The following is a 21,035-nucleotide window of genomic DNA, read 5'->3' as shown; positions in this document are numbered from 1 at the left end:
AAACTGGCATGTTTTACATCTTTTATCTGCTCATTTTGTTTCCACTCTGATTGGCTGCTGTTAGGCCTACCAATTTTAAGTTGAATGTTCATTGCATTTTTTTGTAGACGCCTGTGAAAATAATTTCTATTCCCATGGCTTTTTTGTTCTCTGGAAAATTATTTTTGATGATAAACACAGAAACAAGCATAAAAATCAAAATATCTAGAATGGTGACAGTAATATTAATGATAAAATAATGGCCAGTGCAAAGTAGCCTACAAATACATTGGTGGGGGTGGTGAGGGACCTGGATGAAGGCTAAGGGGGCGCTGGCCCAAAACAGGTTGAGAAATACTGGTCTAACTGTTATTTCTCTCTCAGTTTGAGTCTCTACAGATTGAAATAATTTTAAAAAGCAGTTGTGCACTGGCTGTTAATGCTTTAAGAACAGTGTGCAGCTGCTGCTGAGTTACTGTCTGCAAACAGATGCAGGCTATGAGAGAGGGGAAGGACATGCGGCAAATGTCACCAGGCTTGGAATCGAGCCTGCGACCACCGGCATGAGGACTAAGGCCTCAATACATGGGTTGTGCCTTTCCCCTGCGCCACCACAGCACCCCAGGAGAATGCTCTTCTATAGATCCTTTGACCTCTATTCTATTTCTGCTGCTTTTTTAAACTTTACATATTGTCTTTGGGGTACTTTTGACATAATTAGTTGTTTTTTTTAAGGTTTTTTGTGGCTCTAGTGGTCAGACAGGAAAGTGGGGGAAGACAGGTGGCAAAGGTCATCAAGCCAGAACTCGAATCTAAATCCCATGTATGGGTTGTAAACACATACCCCTGTCCTACCACGGTACCTCCTCCCAAGAAAAGATTACATTTGCTATGTATACAATTGAATAAAACAGCATTTTTAAGCAAAATTAAAGCTCCAAGCAGCTCTCACTGATGCACAAAAAATCTGGTGCATATCGGCCGATGCAGTGAGGAGATATTGCTGATGGAATAACCTAGTGGGTGCAGTGGAGTCAAATTACAATGTAATGCTGTTGTGCTCTTTAGAGGTTCACAAAAGTCAATCATAAAAAGTTTGGTGCAAATCTGATGACGCCTGTATGATTTAGAGGTGACGGCCAATCAGCCATGACAGAATTCATCATCATGTCATTTTATGTAAGTTGGCCCTGGTTTAAAACCATATGAATCAAAGAGTAAAAGTAAGACATTAAGCAGAAAAAACAGGTGACTTCCTATTGGAAGTGGGTGGGGCTAAGGTGATGTTATCAATTGACCATTTAAGATGAGGGCTGGTCTGTATTGTATGTGGAAGTTATTGAACCTTGCTGTTTTATGGCAAATAGTCCAAGTTTGACACATGTTTTGATGTACAAGAAATCCTTTGATAATGTTTGACCTTCAATGTCTCAAGAGTGTGTTGAGTGATTTTGAAGACAATATCTCAAAAGCTATAGGATGAGTTCGCTCAGATACGTCTATACAAAAGAGAAAATGGCAGCATGGATCCAAAATGGCCGACTTCCTGCTGGGTTTGGACCATGGCTCCAAGAGACTTTTTTGTAGGTCCTGACAAGATGCATGTGTAACAAGTTTCATAATTCTGGGTTAAAGCATGGCTTGGGGCTGATCATTTAAAATATTCTACGGGTCGCTGTAGAGAAATTAGACGATGCCCACCAAAGATTGTTGTGGATTTCCATCGGGGGTCAGTGAATTTGGTGCAGCTCAGTTCAAATCTAGAGACTTTAGAGCCAAACGTATGGCAACCTGTAACTTCGCCACGCCCATCGAAATCTCTTTGCGCTTTAAAGCAAGTGAGACCAAGTTGTTATCTGTCTTCTGACACAAGATCAGGTTGATTAGCTCAAGTGGGTCAGAGATAGAGATTTCCAAATAAAAATAGTCCCAAGTCACTTATTTGATTACTGACGTCATTAGATGACGTCAGACTATGACAACATAACATCGTCAGGTATCCAACCAAGATCACTCATGCCAAGTTTGGTGCCAATTGACCTTTCTATGTAAAAGTTAGAGCGATTCATTTTCTTTGGCGAGTACGTCAACTTGGGCTCCCAGCCACGCCTTCTCAACATATACAAAAAGTCCCCGTTTTGATAACTTTTAAAGCCCCATCCTTTAGCTGCATCCTGACCAAGAATAAAGGTGATAAGTCAAAATCCCTAGTAGGATTTTTTTTAAAGTTTGATGTGAGTAAAATTGAAAAATTGTCAAAATTTGACTTTTGACCCAAAAATGGCTGCCTCCCTGTGCATTTTAGAGGTTACCTCCAAGAGACTTTTTTTCTTGATTTTGGGGGATCTTCCTACATACAGAGTTTCAGATCTCTACAACCTACGGTTCCTCCTATCTCACATTAATGGGGGCTAGAGAGCACTTTGGCCACTTAAGCACTTTTTTGCGATTCCACCGGAATCTGAAAATTTTACTTGGGGGACAATTTTCTGTGAAGTTTGATGACTTTTTGAATATGATAAAGCCCCCAAAAAGTTAATTCATTTGACAGAAGAATTGTAATAAGAAGAAACACCAGAAGAAACACTATTACAATAGACCTTAACAGCACTTAGCTGCTCTGGCCTAATTATGTATAAATAAAGCAAAGGAGACTTTCATACCTGAATATGAAGATGAAGAGCATTAACAGCATGCAGAATGTGGCTACATTGTCCATGGTCTTCATGAGCACCACCAGTTGCCTCCTCAGTGCAGGAAGGAAGCGTACCAGCTTCAAAACTCTCAGCAGGCGAAAGGTACGCAGCACTGATAGGCCTCCCTCGGCCTCACCCACAATCTCCCACACACTGAAATACACAGTTCACACTAGGATACATATCTACCACTGGCAAACACAGATTCAAAAAACAATCTCTACATTCAGGCGAAAAAGAGTAAATAATTTTCCGTGTGACATATAATAACTGAAAAACTGAATTTATGGTTACCAATTACCAATTTATGGTCAACATTATGGTCAAAAAGGTTGATTTTTGGTTGAGGTCAACAATTGATGGTGGATCAATCATCAAACAAGAATCCAATTCTAGCCAATTAAGCAGTGTTGAATAGATGTCATTGAATTAATGTTGTTTTGTGGTCGAATTCTAATGATTGAAAAGCCAGCGTCTGATCAATGTTGAATCAATTTATGCTGTTTGTTGCACCTTACTCCTCCTCCTTTGGGTGAGAGTATTTAATTATTGAGCGGGGGTTAATTACGTTTTAAATTAAGCAGTTGAGTTCAGGGGGTTGTGAATCCTTCCTGTAAATTTTCTTACTAATCTGTAAAACCTGCTAATCAATGATTCAGTCTTTTGATTCTTGGATTGGTAACTGGGTAAAAAGAACTAATTACTAATTGTGCGGGATCTTTATCAGCATATGGACAATTTTGAATAAATTTCATCATCAGCTTATTTGGAAATGTTTGTGGTCAGGGGAAATGTTATTCAGTATATTTGAAGTTCATTCTGTATGTACAGTGTATTGTAAATAATTTTCAATCCAACTACAATACAAATCACATTTTGCACTATTTTTCTATGTTAAATCAACACTGATCCTCCCTGAATTATTTCTTTATGTTTTTCTGATGAACATCCCTTTATTTTAAATATTGATTCCCTCATTTTAAAATGAGTACAGTATCATAAATGCTACACTATGCTGTAGCTTGATAGGTAAATGTGATTTTATATGTTGACCAACATTAAAATACATATTATGAATATTTATTAGCGTATCCTTGTTCATTTAAATTTGAGAGTACAAGGGGAACTTTACGGTTTGTGTGTTAGTTCTCAGAACTATTACCAATACACTATTTAATATTTCGATGTGTTTCAAAACTTTTCAAATGCTTTTTATTGTGTAACTGGCCCAAACCGGCACCTTCCTTCCTCTTATCTTGGATCAAACTACAGCAAAACTATAAAGAAGCGGCTTCATTGTGTACCAGAGTGGGAGAAAGGCATTAAAGAACCAAAGTGACATCAACCAGAGTCAAACTTGGATTACCCCAACTCCAACTGTTTCTCTGGTTCATACAGTACAAGGCTTAACCTCATGGACGCTGTTCTTTCTTTCTTTCTTTCTTTCTCTTTCTTTCTTTCTGACTGTTGTTCTGTCAGTCAAAAAGGAGTCAAATATGTTTACATATCTATGCCTGTTTTCTTAAATAAAATGTATTATCAATGCCATGTCATTTTTTAAAGTTTGCGTACACACATTTTTGGAAATACATTATGTAATGTAAGATAATTTTGAATGACATAATACCCATCATCTGCCAAAATTGTGTAGATCACCAGTGAAGAAACTTTTAACGGTATGTTATGATGTAGACCTATCAGACCAAAACATTTACATGAATCAATATTGATTGCTTAACTTTGATTCAATATAAAATCAACACAAATGTGTATAGCTCCACATTCAGATGATGGTTGAATCAAAATTGTTGTATCAGTTATGGTTGAAATCCTAACATTGATTCAACATGTACGTGACTGACCACTTTCAATATCGTTTCAATGTCAGGCTTCAATATGGATTTGATGTTTCTGCCTAACATTGTTTCAACATTGATTCAGTCATTTCTCTTTAAAGGAAATGAAAGCAGTGTGAAAGAACCCAGTGAACAGGTAAAGGTTTCAAACACATTCATAATTTATCTTATCCTACTACATAATGGATTGAACACAGGCCCTCTGGACCATGTGTTCAGCCATTTGGCTTAGCCACCTCAGTCAGAATCCCTGTACCGGCAGCTGTGGAGCTGTGAAGTTAGGATCAAAATGATTTTCCAATAACATGACGAAGTTTTAACGTTAAACTTTTCATTTCACTATCAATGCACATCCAAATATTTCCTCCTACCTGATTATGACAATGATGCTGTCAAAGCTATTGTAAGGGTTCTTGATGTAGCCAAAGAGACCGAGAGCCAGCATCTTAAGAAGCATCTCCAGGCTGAAGAGGCTAGTGAACACCATGTTGCTGATCTCCAAAATGTCTGTCAGCTCCTGTGGCTTATGTGAGGAACATGGGGAGAAGCAAAAATGAAGAAATAAATACAGTTAGTGTCTTAGACAGGTGTTCATCAAGGTTTCTCAGAAAGTCTTATTTAAAAGGCTTATAATGGGCTACATATGCATGGACAAATTTCTGATTTAAAGCCGGACCAATCACACCGCGACTCTGCGCGTTGCCTCGTGCGCTGCAGTAGCTGGATTAAGTTTACCTCAGCGCGGATCCCGTGCGCCTCCTTTCACTCAAACTGGACACAGGCTGACCTGTATGAATATTTACATCAACCCCCTGTGAGGAATTATGATTCTTTCCAGAGTTTTTGATCAAGGTAGGACTTTAAACACCTCTCTGATTAGCTCTGGTTGCAGCTCTACATGAACTGCAGGAATAACTTGTAGTCGCGCTTTCAGAGGTGCGTTGAGCGAGCGGTGAGAATGATTTATATTTGTGAACAAAGAATTTTGTGCGGCTTTTCCATCTCAACATGCCTGGCTCTGCCTGCGCTGATAAAGTTTATCTATGTGTTCCTGGGTGTATTAGTTAACGAACTAGCGCTAGCCTGATCATGCAGGTTCAGCCTGGTAAGGAGCTTTCGCGCTCTCCTGTCTGTAATGCATCACGCTGATTTTATATTATTATTTTTAGTAATATTTTTCTGGTTACACAATGCATCAAACCTTGAATGCTTTATCCACTTACTCAGACAGAGTTAATGTTCGTGGCCCGCAGAGATCTGAGAAACTCGTCCCATAAACTCGACCAACCAGAATAGTTTCTGTGACGCTTATTAAAAACTCAACAGACACAAAATGAAAGAGCTACTAAAGCCACATAGCAGCATTGAATTAAATCTCCCGTTTGTTGGGCATCTCTGCGTAGTGCAGCAGATTACCTCATCATGCAGGGCCGGTCCAAGGCTGTATGAGGCCTTGAGCAGAAACTGATTTAGGGGCCCCTTTTGTTGCTAAAAACATCAGCACCTCTAACAGATGTGTTGGATTTAATCTGAGAGAGGGGGAGTAGTTTAATTGGCCAACCAGAAAGCAATCAGCTATAACTGTAGTTTACTAAATTGTATTTGTGAACAAACAGAGCTCACACTTAAAGATTAAACTCATAGCATCAGATTGTAGCTGTGGTAACAAAACAATCTAACTATGAATATTATTTGAATTTTTACAAAGTAAACTTGCCAGCTCCTTAAAATCTTACATTTAAACATTAAACAATTTAAAATCTTTTAATTTATGTATGCTGAAATTGAATCATATTTAGCAGCATTGATCATCTCAAGAAACAAGTGTTACATTCATGTATCTGTGGTCTGTGTTAAAATATTATCATTTATGTCCCCTGAAGCCCTGGGTGCCTGATGGAGCTGCTGACTTAATTTGGATTAAGCAAAAGTTCAAATAATTGCTATTCATTTTAACTGTATATTTTGATTTGTTGTTTTTAAGACTAGTTGTGGGTTTAAGTAGTGTTTCACTGGCAATGGTTGCCCGTAACGTATAATTACCGAGTGATATTTTTAAATTTCCTGTCACCTTAACACCTTTTAATACAAAAACACGGTGGACCGCCAGTGGACTGCCTCTGTACCCTGACCGCCAGGCTTAGCAAGTTTTCTGGGGGAAACCCTGTAAGTGGTAGGTTTTTAGACTTGTTTTTTGTGCATATTGGCTGTTTGATTAGAGAATGACATGGAAAAAACAAAGTTTATTTCATTTCAAATAAGATAGAATAGCTTATTAATCTACCACTGTTGCGTCCCAAAAGTGTACAGTGCCAATGTAATGCAACTCTACTTTGAGTTTCTTTTCATTCCCTAAAGAGGATGAGTTGAGGAAAAAACGGATTTTCAACATTTAAAAAGGTAATTTTGTGATTACAAATCAAACAAAGGTCTCTCATTTTGTGCCATTAAATGAGAGAGCCATCAAACCCACAAGGACAGCGCCGGTTTCCAACCAGAGCTGCTCCTGTTCTTTTTGAATGAAATAATTTCTCTCTTCTGATCCCTCGCCCTGGTGTTTGGAACAAAGACAGCGTCCAGATACTCCAAAGGAGGAGGATGTGGAAATTGTATGTCCTGACCACAACAACTGCTTATCTTTGCAGTGCCAGGTGGATTGGATCTAGGCAGGGCGCCGTATAGGGGGGACAGTTAAGACAATTCCAAATGCCCCTGGCCGACAACCCCCCCCCCAAAAAAAAATTAGGTTTTTTTGAGGGGGTTTAAAGTTAAAGAAAAAAAATCAAGGGCCCTGTTAAAGAAAAATTTAATCTTTTCATGTTTTTAAAACATTTTTTAGCAGTAAAATTAAATGTTGCCACTCAGACACCAAAAAGCACACATCCATATTAATCCTGAACACACACTGGATCTGCATGAAATGGTTTGATCCTGTGCGTGAAGGTGACGGTGTTCAGCAGCAGTTGATAGAAGACAAGAATGACTGTGGTAGTTACTATGCTGCCAAGAAAAATAATAATTGGGTTTTCAAAAAATAAAATAAAATGGAGAGATAGAGAGAAAAAAAGACAAGAACCCAGCGTGTTGAGCAGTGGCGAAGCTAGACTTTTAAAGTTGGGGGGACCAACGGGGGGCCCCAGAGGTCTGGGGGGTGCAAAATTTAAAATGTGTGTGCGCACATCTCTATATAATTTTAAAAAATAACCAAACTGAATATTTGGTTATTTTTTAAGCCCCTCTGTCATTTGACATGTTATAATTAACACCTTTGACTGGCGCACATGGAGACATGATAGACTTTTACGCATAGAGTTCATCGCAGAGGAAACTAAAATCAATCAAATTAAAGATCCTTTCTGAATATCATCTCATGGACTGAACTAAATGCGTCTTTCTGACCGGGAGCTGACAGCGTGTTGAAGAGTTATGGACACCTTGGTTAGGAAGCTCTGGTTTGACAGGTAATTTGACAGGTAACAATATTTCGGGTCGGACCAGAATTATTTGCCTGATGGTGATTCGGGCTTCTCATGAGTTTACATTTAATGAGTTTGCAGCACACAGAGAAAACCTAAAGAGAATGTGATCTACTTATTGTAGTTTAAGTAGAGGAATAACAGCTGACTGTTGAGAGAGGAAATATATTAAAGTGCAGATCCGTTAGACAGAAACAAGCGCAGAGCGCTGGGCGATAAATGCTCCACCGTTACGCTCCAATTAATCACACATGAGATGACTAATGCCAAATAAACAATATATAGTTACACTGCTTACGTTAATGGTGTTTTAAAAGCAAAACCAGTAAAAACTTAACTGAATTAATATGTCAGATTCCCTCCTCAGCCTCATCTTGATAAGAACAGAGAGCAGTTCGCTGGTTTCTATCCAGAATGTGATCAGCTGACCACTTGGTGCTCAGACAGTTTCAACTTTACGCACAGAGAACATCGTGGAGCTCATTATTAATCAGACTAAGAACAATATCTGTCAGAGAATCATCTCTGATCTGGACGCTTTAATGGACCAGAGGCTTTGGAGCGTCCAGCAGCTGATCCGCTTCTGCTGGTTTTTCTCCTGCTGAGGGATCAGGAACCGATCAGAGTTCTGCCGTCTTCTAATCACGTCATTTCGTGAAATGTTACCTGATTTCAAAAACGTTCTCGCAGAGAAACACTAAATGTTTCGTTTGATGACTCTACAAATTGGAAATAAAATGATTTTTTTCTTTGACGTACAACAAAAAAACTCCAGTGCCACCTCTGCTCCAAACTACGAACATTGTCGGCCCCTCTTCGGTTTTTTCTCTTTTTTTGCGGAGGATCAGTAAATAACTTATTGATGTTTTACCATCACCACCAGGTATGAAGTGCTTTAGCATTTGAGTTGCACCACAACGCAGCACAACTGAAACACCCAGGAGAAGAATATCAGCTTGTTGTTATAGGCTGGTATCGCGCCTGATCTAAATCTATTTATTTATGTCACATGGACTTATATAAAGTTTAATACATTTTCTTTTCATATATTTATTGTTTTTCTTCTTTACATATTAGGTTGACTTAGAATGATTCCAAATATGTACAGGAATGACCTGGTGCTGTTACATGTCAATCATCTGGGGGGGCCAATCAGATGACGGGGGGGGCACTGGCCCCCCTGGTCCCCCCTCTGGCTCCGCCACTGCTGGCGGTAGGGGTTGCCAGAATTCCACCGTAAAATTACAGTAAAATACTGGCTGTAGGTATTGTACTGTATTTTATAAAATACAGTAAAGTTCTGTCAACCAAAACTTACAGTATTTTACAGTATTTTCTAAAATAGGTACATGTCTGTTAACTACTTTTATTTCCTAAAATACGGTAAGATACCGGCAGCTGTGGTCTTCCCTTAGTAAAATTGGCCATATCCTTTTGATAAATTAAAGATGCTGACGTAGTGAAAAATTAGGTGGAATCGCCCTTTATCCAACTTTACCTTCGTCCAAACAACAGGGCCTACCATACAGTTCTCTAAATGTATGATAAATCTATGGTCGACCTAAAATTAAATAATCCCAAATACAACATTTAATCAAACTCTCTCATAATGATGGTGGCGTCGGTTGCAGGAGTTTGCCCTGCAATCGGTGGATTGCCAGTTTGATACCTGGTCTTCCTTTGAGATTTCAGTGTGATATATCAAAGTCATTATAGATTTAATTATTACAAAACAAACCAAAGTATCACACCAGTGTTCTAATCTATGTAAATTACTTTTGCAGTCTAGTTTATGGTTTTACATCATAGATATAAAGACCAGCAAGGGGTGCTGTGGTTAAGATTTCTATTAATGATTATTTTTATCTTTTAATCTTTTTTCAATAATCTTTTTTGCCTTTTTGTTCATTTTTTTCTCTAGCATCGTTGCCAATAAAGGTTGGTGAATTGAAGTAGGCACTTTACACATCCACTAAAGAAAATAGTTCCAAACCACATTTGAATAAGGACGACTATATTTATTTTAATTGAGAACGTTTGTGAGTGCTACATCGGTTTTACAATTGTTAAACCGATGTAGCTCTCTCAAAATTAATCTTATGTTTCTTGGAAAACGTACAATTGTTAACTGCGGATGGATATGCGGTTTCAAAATTGCAGTCTCCATCAGTCCCTTGGCGTAGAGTCTGCAGGTTGGCTGGCCTTCTACTAAAGAATCTGTAAGTACACTTCTGTCTGTTTTGTCTATATTGTATCAAATTTTAGGGAGAGATTTTAAATCGCTAGTTAAAAAAATGTGTTGCTTGTAATGATTCGGATGACCGGAGTACCCCAAAAGAGACCTAATTAGTTGTTTGTTTTTGGGGGTTTTTTGCTTTTAGGTGATGACCTTTTTTGATATTGTTAAAAACACACAAGTCATCTGCCATCATTAAGGTAAGAATATTTGGATGCAGAGCGATTTCAAACTGTTCTGGGTCACATCATTTTCAAATACGCTGCAGCGCCATCTTGTTTGCTGCTTCCAGTGGTAAATTTGAGCTCCAACGCGGCAGAATAAAATCAGTTCAGTAATGAATCTACGTTGCTAGCAGAGGTTGCTTTTACTTTTAAAGTATCTTGACACAATAAAACCACTTACATTATTTATAAAGAGTAACTACTTTGCTTTCATTCTGTGTACATGGGTTTTAAATAATCTTTCTCAGCCAGTTAATCCAGCATGCATGGCTGGATCCCATGCACGCTGGCTTGGCTGCATAGGTGCATTTTTTTTCATGAAACTGCATTGAATCGTGTTGTGGGCTAGATGGGTAATGATGAATGGGCATGAGTTTTGTCTGGGCTAACTACATGAGGCCCATATGTTTAACCTAAAATGGGACCCATATTGTCAGCCCATGTGGGCTAAATGTATAGACTATTCAGCATTATTGTGGGCTAACTGGGAATGGGACAGAAATGGGGCCCATGTGGTTTCAGTATATTTGGCATAAAAGCTTTTTTGTAAATGGAATGAAGGCATAGTAGTAAATATTTTAAAATAATGTTTTATTGTTTAAGTGATATTTTAAAGCGTTTTATTCTGTCATAGTTTGAAAAAAACAAACTGCATGACAAGTATTAAGTCTGGTGTTTAGGTCTCAACTAGCCATTTGTTTAGTCAATGAAAATGGGAGCTTTAGATTTACCAGTGTTTTAATACTTTTTAAAAAATTATTTTCTAAAGAGTACTATGGAGAAGCTCGACAAAGGCTTGCAAGAGCAGAAGCAACATCGGATCTTCAAACAGATGATATTCCAGAAAAGCGACGTAGAAGGTAATGTGGAACAGGGACTTACGTAACACACAACTCTAGATCTTCTGTCTCTCTAGTTGTCATTTGAGCTGCTCTGTTATTTTACCCATTTGGTTCTTTTTCCTCCTAATCCTTCAAAATTTATTGTGACTTAAATTGATACATTAACAATTAATATTTTGTCCATGTATAAAGGTAAGCATATAAGCTATATATGTGTGAAACAATAACATCGATTTTAAAATGTCTTGTAATTGTCATTATACTTAAGGTTGCCATGGTGGCAGAAATTGGAGGAGGGTCCATAGATGATGCAGTAAAACGAGCTGTGCGATTCCTCATGTCCCCTGAATTGGCATTCCAGTTCAACCTTTTTGGCCGACATGGGAAACAAGTTCTGGGACCTGCATCTCTAATGTTTTGTATGGTAAAGATCAGTTTTTATATTCACTTTTTTTCTTAAACATTTGTTAATTTATTTTGGTTGTCTTATGCCTTTTGTTTGTTATTTTTAGTAATCTTTTTCTTTCTTTTTTAAAGATTAAAAACGGAGACTTCAATTTTTGGTTTTATTCATATAGTCTTTCACTGTGTTGTCAAGAACTTTTGATTGCTGACTAAATTTGAAGGTAATATTGTTTGCATTTCAAACAGTATTAACAAAATAACTATACAAAACCATGATAGAACCTGTATGTCAGTAGTTGATTTATATTAGGGCTGAAACGATTCCTCGAGTGATTCGAGTACCTCGATTATTAAAATTTCTCGAGGAAAATTGACCTGCCTCGAAGCTTCGTTAATTTATGTTTTATCATTTAGCGCACCGTGTTTCAGCCGGAACATTATTTGCGTTGAGCGGAGCTCTGACTTACGCCTCTGAGTTGTTGACGGAAGCTACGTGTTAGCGGCATAACGTCCAATCTTCAAGTTCGGCCCGCGGGGATTTTACTGATTGGTGATAATTCCGGGTTTTCATCGTTTTTGTGGGACCAATGAACATCCTTAAAATGACCGGCGTGATGCCGGGAGTTCGACAGCCTTTCTACTCCGGAGCTGCTGGTTGAACGGCGGGAAGAAGCTGAGGAGGATTTATACAGGTGAGCGGAGAGACTGAACACGGCGGGCGGCTGAGGGTTGATGCTTACAGGGTAAGATCAGCTTTATGGACGAACAGCACAATAAACTTATATCATCCCGGTCTGAACAAACGGGAGGCGGAACATGGCTGGTAGATGAGTTTCTGAACGGAGGAGCCGTAAATATCCCGTATTGCTCCCCCGGTCTACAAAAAAGTAACTGGTAGGGAAGCTCAAATGTGGAAAAAATAGACTGATGTTGATGTCCGGTAGTAACACTGGTGTTATGGAAGATTTACCAATATTTTATTTCATAATTGTTTTTATCCGATTACTCGAGTAATCGTAAGAAAAATCTATAGATTACACGATTACTAAAATAATCGTTTACAACTGCCCTAATTTATATAGATTAATATATTTTAAATTTACAATAAGAATATAGTGTGTGTACTAGGGATGCGCCGATCAGGTTTTTTGCTTCCAATTCCGATACCGATCACGCATGAAGCCGATCTCTGCCGATCATCTGGATTGGCTGTTATTTTTTCGCTTTAGGTATAAATGATAACATGTTATCTGGCAAAATTAAAAAAAAATTCTGGTAATAAATTCACCTAATTTAGACATAAACATGCAAAATACTTCAGGCACAATATAGCAGCTCAAAAAGACAACTGAAAAACCTGCAATCAGTAAAAATAATAACAGTAAGATTCTCAATTACATAAATTAGTAGTCAAATAAGCCTGCCTATATCAAATAATGTCAAGTAGTAAAGTAGACATTCATTTAAAGTTAAACGCAGGCTGCATCAAAATAAACATTCCTAAGTTACTATATCATAACTTCCTTATAGCCTGGCTAGCTGATTAATACTGGTTCTGATTGGCTGTTTCTGACTGAGCTGAGTAATTTTGCAGAAATAGGGAGGAGGTTGAGGAGATCGATTATTTTCAGAGATTATCTTATTTTAGGACAGCAAAAGTTTTAATACATATGTAAAATATTTTTGTTTTTAAGCAGACTTTCGGTGTGAGAGTTCACTGCTAGGTGGAGGTTGAGCAGCGCTACGTCTGCGAAATATTACTACCAGTAGCGACGGTTCAAGAACGAGAGCAGAACAAGCATCTTACACCGTTGGCGCAAAGACCAAACTAATTTTTCGGTGTATTTGTTGAGCTTTCTGACCGTGATGCTAATCTGGGTGAGTGTCACTAGTTGTGCGCTGCTTTAACTTCTATCTGACCACTCCAGATGTCCTTTTGTTCCTGCATTGGGCCTCGATGTAGCCAAACTCCCAAGTTTTTAAATGCCATATTAGATTCATTATGTTGGTGCATTTTGACATGATAATTTTCCAACCCAACACGCAAACGTCCCCATTCACTGAGAGCGTTATAGTTCCATACAACAGGATTTTTTGTTGCGCCCTCGCGCAGTGTCACAGAAAGAGTAGATCAGCTGCACACGCAGGCTGCGAATGAGATACAGGTGATCGGCAACAAGAGACCGTAATTGGCGATCACCAATCATACACTTTTTCACAGAAATCCACCGATTATGATCGGCGGCCGATCAATAGGCACACCTCTAATATGTACATAATAATAATGACTCAAGAGTGCTTTGATTTTGGCAGATGTCTGCAAGCATTTCTGCCCTGAAGATGCAAATCTCATTAATGTTACATTGTACTAAAAGTAAAACACTAATACAATTTCTGCCTTTGCTTGTTATTTAGGAGTACTGAAAAGAAATGGATCCATCCTCGGAATCACACATAAAGATACGGAAAAGGCACTCTGGAAGTGGGTTACTGGAGCCTGGGGCAGAGGTGGAAATAGAAAAGTTAGAGCGACTAGGGAGGCAGCGAGCTCTGACTCAGGTGGGCAGGTCCTCCAAGATGGACAGTTACAATCATGTATGAGAGCTTTCAAGTGTGGCATATAGTTTATTAAAAATGTTTGACAAAATCGTAGTGTGAAAGCTATATAGGTGTGTGTATGTTGAGATATATATATATATATATATATATATATATATGTTTACATCTAAATATATAGATACATAGATCTATATATAGTTGCATATCTAGATATAGATCTCTCTCTCTCTCTCTCTATATATATATATATATATATATATATATATATATATATATATTTTATTTTTTTTTTTTTTTTACATAGCTAGATGCATAGTTATCTAGATAACTAGATATAGTTATTTAGAAATATAACCAGATATATAGATATATACAGTGCTGCTTGAAAGTTTGTGAACCACCCAAACATGGATATTGTTTTCCAAAGAAAAATTATAATAATCATGTGAAATGAACATCCAAAGCTCAAATTGTAATGCGGACCTTCCAAATAAGAAACACAAAGAAAAAAAAAACATTTTCATTATTTATTCAACAAAAGTATTTTATGTGTGAAAAACGGACAACCTGCCAAGTGCAAAAGTATGTGAACTCTTTCAGTTAGTACCTTGTGGCTCCTCCTTTTGCAGTCATTACTTCAACCAAACAGCTTCAGTTACTATAGATGAGTGTCTCACATCTGCTTTTTCAGATTTTTGTCCACTCCTCCTTGCAGAACTCTGTCAGTTGAGAGAGGTCTCTTCAAGTGTTTTTCCCCCAGGCTTTGAAAACAGCAGTTATCAAACCACTAATAAAAAAGAACAATCTGGACAAATCACTACTGTGAATGGGAATCTCCAATGGGAGGTTGGAGAATTACAGGCCGATCTTCAACCTACCATTCATCAGCAAAGTTATTGAAAAAGCTGTTTTTAAACAATTAAATAACTTCCTAACAATAACAAACTGCTTTGACTCCTTCCAGTCTGGTTTTCGTGCTCACCACACCACGGAGACGGCCTAGTCAAAGTGTTCAATGATATCCATCTAAATACAGACTGAGAGAACCACAGTGCTGGTTCTGTTGGACCTCAGTGTTGATCAGGACATTTTACTGAATCGACTGGAGAGTTGAGTCGGACTCTCTGGTCCAGTGCTCCACTGGTTTGAATCCTACATAAAGAACAGAGATTTCTTTGTTTCAATCGGAAACTTCTCATCAGAGAGGTCAAAGGTCACATGTGAGGTACCCCAAGGTACAATCCTAGGACCCCTTCTTTTCAATATTTATATGCTCCCACTGGCTAAGGTTATAACGGGACATAGGATTAGCTACCACAATTATGCGGATGATACACAGCTCTACATCACAATGTCACCAGGTGACTCTGAACCCATCCAATCACTGAATAGATGCTTAGAACAGATCAATGTGTGGATGTGCTAACACTTTCTCCAGCTGAACAGAAACAAAACTGAAGTTATTATATGTGGACCTAAAGAGGAGCGAACCAGAATCAATGCACAGCTTCAGTTATTACAACTAAAAACCAGCGATCAGCCTGAAACCTGGGAGTAGTGATGAACTCTGACCTGAACCTTCAAGCCACATTAAAAAGTCACAAAGTTGGCCTTCTATCACCTGAAGAACATCTCCAGGATTAGAGGACTTATGTCTCAGCACGATCTAGAGAAATTCATCCATGCGTTTATCATTAGCCGCATTGATGCAACAGCGTCTTCACAGGTCTGACTAATAAATCAATCAAACAGCTGCAGCTGATCCAGAAGCTGCTGCTGCTGTTCTGACTAAAACCAGGAAGATAGAGACATAACACCAGTTTTAAGTCCCTCCTCTGGCTCCCTGTAGCTCAGAGAATAGACTTTAAAATACTGATGTTAGTTTATAAATCACTGAACGGTTTAGCACCACAATACCAATGGTACCAAACGTCTAGACCTGTCAGATCTTCTGGCTCTGCATCCCCAGAACCAAACGAGAAGAAGCAGCATTCAGTTTCTATGCACCTCAGATTTGGAACAAACTTCCAGAAAACTGTAAAACAGCTGAAACACTGGGTGCCTTTAAATCTCAACTTAAAACCCACCTGTTTAGAGTTGCTTATGGCTAAATTAGGGTTAGAGTGGGTTTGATGTCTTCCATGTTTTCACGTTTTAATGATGTAAAGCCCCCGGAAAACGTCCCAGTTAAACAACGTTTAACTACAGTTCTACGAGGTTTGGAGTCCTAGTTGACGGCGTTCAACTAAAAACCTAGAGGTTGTAGTCAGCTACAGAAACTTAGGTGAATTTTAAAAGGGCTATCTGAGGTTTTGAGTACCCTTGTTAAACAACGTTTTAACTAAAACTCAGGGTTTTTTTTTTAATCTCTTTTTCTCTTTCTCACTGTTTATTAATGTTTTAAATTTCTTTTTATTTCTTTTCTACGTTTTAATGATGTAAAGCCCCCCGGAAAACGTCCCAGTTAAACGTCGTTTAACTAAGGTTACCCTTGTTAAACAGCATTTTAACTAAAACTGAGGTTTTGAGTACTCTTGTTAAACAGCATTTTGACTAAAACTCTCAAAAGTCCTAAAAGGGATGCCGGTTTTAATGTTTTATCTTTAAATCTTTCTCACTGTTTATTTAATGTCACATGCTGTTTTTATTTTTGAAATGCCTTGCTGCTGAAATGTGCAATACAAATAAAATTTGATTGATTGATTGATCTGTCGCTGACTAGCTGCGTTCGCTTCAGAATACAGGGTCAAAAATCTCACTTTTCGTCCTGTGTAACTTTTTGTCGTAATGGCAAAAACCACTGACTGTGGCCCCAATAACATATAATAAATTAAACGACTTCGCTTAAATTACCAGCATTTCACCTGCTGGGGTCTGAACGCACAGCCTGGCAAATTCCTCCTGATCCCCCTCTGGAGAGAAATCTGCGCTAGTTCATCAGTCAGTAGGATCTGTCTGATCCAAACCGATCAATTGAACTCTGCGAGTTTTTACCCTGGGTGTGTGCTTTTACGATGATTCCCCCCCCCCCACCCCCCACGCCCAGTATCACTTCTCTGAAACAGTCACACTCTAAGAAATAATCCTGTAAAATTACAGTCAAATACCGGCAGCTATAGATGCCAGAAGTTTACTGTAAATGCACAGTAGCTGTACCGTAATTAATCCTGCCAGTAGTTTATCGTTCTTTCGAAAAAACAGTAATGTACCGTTTTTCTGAAAGAACGATAAAAAAAAAAATACTGGTAGCTACAGACGCCAGGTTTGTTTTTTTACCGTTCAGAAAAACGGTAAAAAGAAAAAAAAAGGCTGCCGTCGGTAGATACCAGTATTTTACTGGACATTTACCTTTTCAATCCTGTAATTACCTTTTAAAGTGGTGTACTGTAAGTAAATACTGTAATGACGCCAACACACCGTAGACCAGTGGTGGAGAAAGTACTCAAAAAATTTACTTAAGTAAAAGTCAAAGTACCACATTAACATTTTACTTAAGTAAAAGTAAAAAAGTACTGGTTTTTAAAAATACTTAAGTATTAAAAGTAAAAGTACTCGCTGAATGCATTACCTAATCGCTAATATCATTAAGTGTGCCGATCGTATTCAGAAATGTGCCATTTTAATAAACACTACCACAGATTAAACATGTTCTTATTGTGTTTATTCTCTGTAACAGTTTAGACTTAGATATGTGATTCTATGAATTATAATTTCAGGGATGGAAACATTTTGTCTCCTGTCCTAACATAGCATGAACTTCATTAGTCACATTTATTTAGAAAGAAATCCAACTGAAAGGGGATGTAAAGAAGGTGCGGGCGGGGTGGAGGACATGCAACCAAGGAGCCATGTAGCAGAGTTGTAGTCAAGACCACCGAACCCAAGACCAGCGCTAAATGACACAATAACATTAAGTTTACCTATCAAAATTGGTTTTCAGATTGATCTGAAAGATCCACATTCCCATAAAAACACCTAGATATTAAATACTTAGAACTGAAATATATTTAACCAGTATCAATTAAAACTAATTTCATTCTGTTTTGCTTTCATCGCTGTGCTACAATCCGCAGATGTCTCCTGCCATCCCTAGAAAAATAACGCCCTGGGCAGTTGCCCATATTGCTCATGTCAGAAACCACAACTGAAACATCGCAATTAACGGTAAATAACGTTCAACTGTCCAACGGCGCAACAAGTAACGAAGCAGAAGGAGCACCGTGACTGTTTTCATCCTCCCTCCCACTGCGATGTTTGCCACCATGACAGGAGACGAAATCAATCAATGAGCAATGAGCATGCTCTGTGTTCATACATTCAACTTTTACTTATTCAGCGATTAAATAAATGTGTGTATATATATACACTGCTCAAAAAAATAAAGGTTTTAACACTTAAACAACACAATATAACTCCAAGTAAATCAAACTTCTGTGAAATCAAACTGTCTGTCCACTTAGGAAGCAACGCTGATTGACCACGGGGACCCTCGTCGGGTCAATATATAGCTACCGCAGTGTACACAAGAACAAAGAACGGCTCTCAGTGAGGCTTCAGTCCTTAGGACTTAGTAAAGATCCGTCCAGAAGAATCGGATCGTTCCTGAATGTCATATCACTATATTGCAGACTTTGGTCACAGCGTTGTCCCATATATGCGACACCTCAGTCAACACCTCCACACAATAATTCAGCGCATGAGTGACAACTTTTTTTCATCAGATGCAACATGTGTCTCTGTACAGTTAGCTTAGCTAGCATCACGTCCACAGATCTTACCTTTCTTTAAGCTTTCCTTCCAAGTGACGCTAAAAGTTGGACAAAGTCCCCACCGTCTGTGAAAACGAAGCGCTGCTGATTTTACATGTCGCCATATATTATGATTTATGCAGCTATTATCATTAAACAGACATCTCCTCCCGCTCAGAGGAAACCACTGCGCATGTCTGGAGCTCCGCGTGCGAGTAAAGGTGGAGCCGATGGGTGACAACAGACACTAAGTCACGTTATTGCTCGGATTTTACGGCGCCACCTTAAATCCCTAAACTTCACATTTTAACGGAAAAAAAGCTCAACGCGACTTGGATGTAACGAGTAACGCGACTGTTTGTAGAAATGTAGTGAAGTAGAAAGTACAGATACTTACTGTAAAATGTAGTGGAGTAAAAGTAGAAAGTCCCCATTATTAAATCTACTTAAGTAATGTACAGATACACGAAAACTGTACTTAAGTACAGTAACGAAGTACTTGTACTTCGTTACTTCCCACCACTGCCGTAGACGTAGTACCGCCAACAGGGTTTATTAGAAATAAGAGCGAGCTGCTATTCCTTGGGCTGCAGCTGCGCCTCTAACAAAACGTTACACTCAACAGAATAGCTTCACTGCTAACACACACTGAACTCTCCACTCTTCCGGTATTCTGTCAAGATCAGCATCGGCCCTGGTCCTCCCGCTTCCCTTATTCCCCACCCACATGACTGGTCCATCACAGGTGAGTGGAAGTCAGCAGAGTCAGACAGGGCAACCCCATAACACTCTACACAACAGTGATGCAACTTATAACAAATACACATAACCATATGGACCCCAGCAGAACTAAAATACAGAATCGTTAAAATACTACGGTGGTCGACAGGTGCAGATGCGCAGCAAACACGAGAAAAACAAATACAGCAAAGAAAAGACGCAAAAAAGATGCAGAAATAGATAAAAAATAAGTGTTCTAGACCACTAGAGCTTTGTGTCCGAGTTCACAGTGTCTGCATCCTTTCAAGCTTATTCTTTCATGGACTTGAGAAACGACCCGGTCTACGGAAGAGGGATCCTGCGAAAGCAGAGAGCATTGCAGAGAAGCTGTAGCCTTCAGCTAGCTGCCTAGCTTCCACCTCGGCGTTACGTTGCTTAGCAGCCGTAACACAACATGATTTATACAATGTTTGTAGGCGAGAATGCAGATGTATAAATCTCACATTTCTGCTCGGTTCTTCAGTGCATCACCTAATTGCAATATTGCTCCGATGTTTTCGGAGATGTCAGCTCCCGCTGTATTAACACCCTGCTCCCCTCCCTGCTGCCAGCTGGTCCAGGTTTAGTATACCGCGGGAGAACACCTGACTCATTTGGGCTTTCCCAAATGACAGTTAGTTAAACACAGATATTAAGGTCAGGTAACATCTAGTTGTAATATTTTGGTTCCCCCAAATATTTAATTTATTCCTGAGCAAATCGGTTTGACTGATTAAAGTTAAGCCTAAAAACACAATAGTTTGATTAAACTGTATCATTATACTTGAGACATGGAGAGTATTGAAGAGATACTTTGCTTACATTCCTTGTGTAAATGTGCTATACGTGTTTGAACATTTTAGCATCAGACTAACAGATTTTTTTTTAAATATGCAACAGCCTTTATTACAAAAGGTGAAGAGTAAGGGAGAAATCAGGACAAAAAAAATACTTCGAGCCCGTTTTTCTTCCTTCGGCGTGATTCACGTTGTCACGGTTGCTAAGCAACATAACGACAAGGTAGAGGCTAAGCAGCTAGCTGAAAGCTACAGCTTCTCTCTTCCGGTCATCGAGGACCCAAGGATGCAAAACTTGACTTCAAACACAGCTGTTCTTTGTTCGACTCCCCCTAGTGGTCTGGATCACTTCTGTTTTCATCATTTTTTGTTTGCATCTCTTTTTTGTTGCATGTTTTTCTTGTCTTTGCTGGGTGTTTGTACCTGTTGGCCACTGTGAAATACAGTGGTGAAAGTAA

General features: G+C 38.7%; 1 protein-coding gene across 3 annotated transcripts in view; it reads right to left on the bottom strand.

Annotated features, from left to right (window-relative positions):
* LOC103463029 (voltage-dependent T-type calcium channel subunit alpha-1H-like) overlaps positions 1–21,035 on the bottom strand; it is a 235,023-nt gene that overhangs the window by 101,953 nt on the left and 112,035 nt on the right. For all 3 annotated transcript variants that reach the window (XR_014085974.1, XM_081603359.1, XM_081603078.1), the window contains exons 11-12: positions 4,903–5,054; positions 2,643–2,828 (exon numbers count right to left, since the gene is read on the bottom strand). Coding sequence is in view for 2 of the 3 variants with exons in the window: in XM_081603359.1 (XP_081459485.1) it covers positions 2,643–2,828; positions 4,903–5,054 (338 nt within the window). In the remaining variant the exon portion in view is untranslated. The remainder of the gene's footprint in view (positions 1–2,642; positions 2,829–4,902; positions 5,055–21,035) is intronic.

The sequence above is a fragment of the Poecilia reticulata genome, chromosome 1 (genome assembly GCF_904066995.2).
Source record: "Poecilia reticulata chromosome 1, P_reticulata-male-v2, whole genome shotgun sequence".
NCBI lineage: Eukaryota > Metazoa > Chordata > Actinopteri > Cyprinodontiformes > Poeciliidae > Poecilia > Poecilia reticulata.
This window is presented reverse-complemented; position numbering and strand designations above follow the sequence as displayed.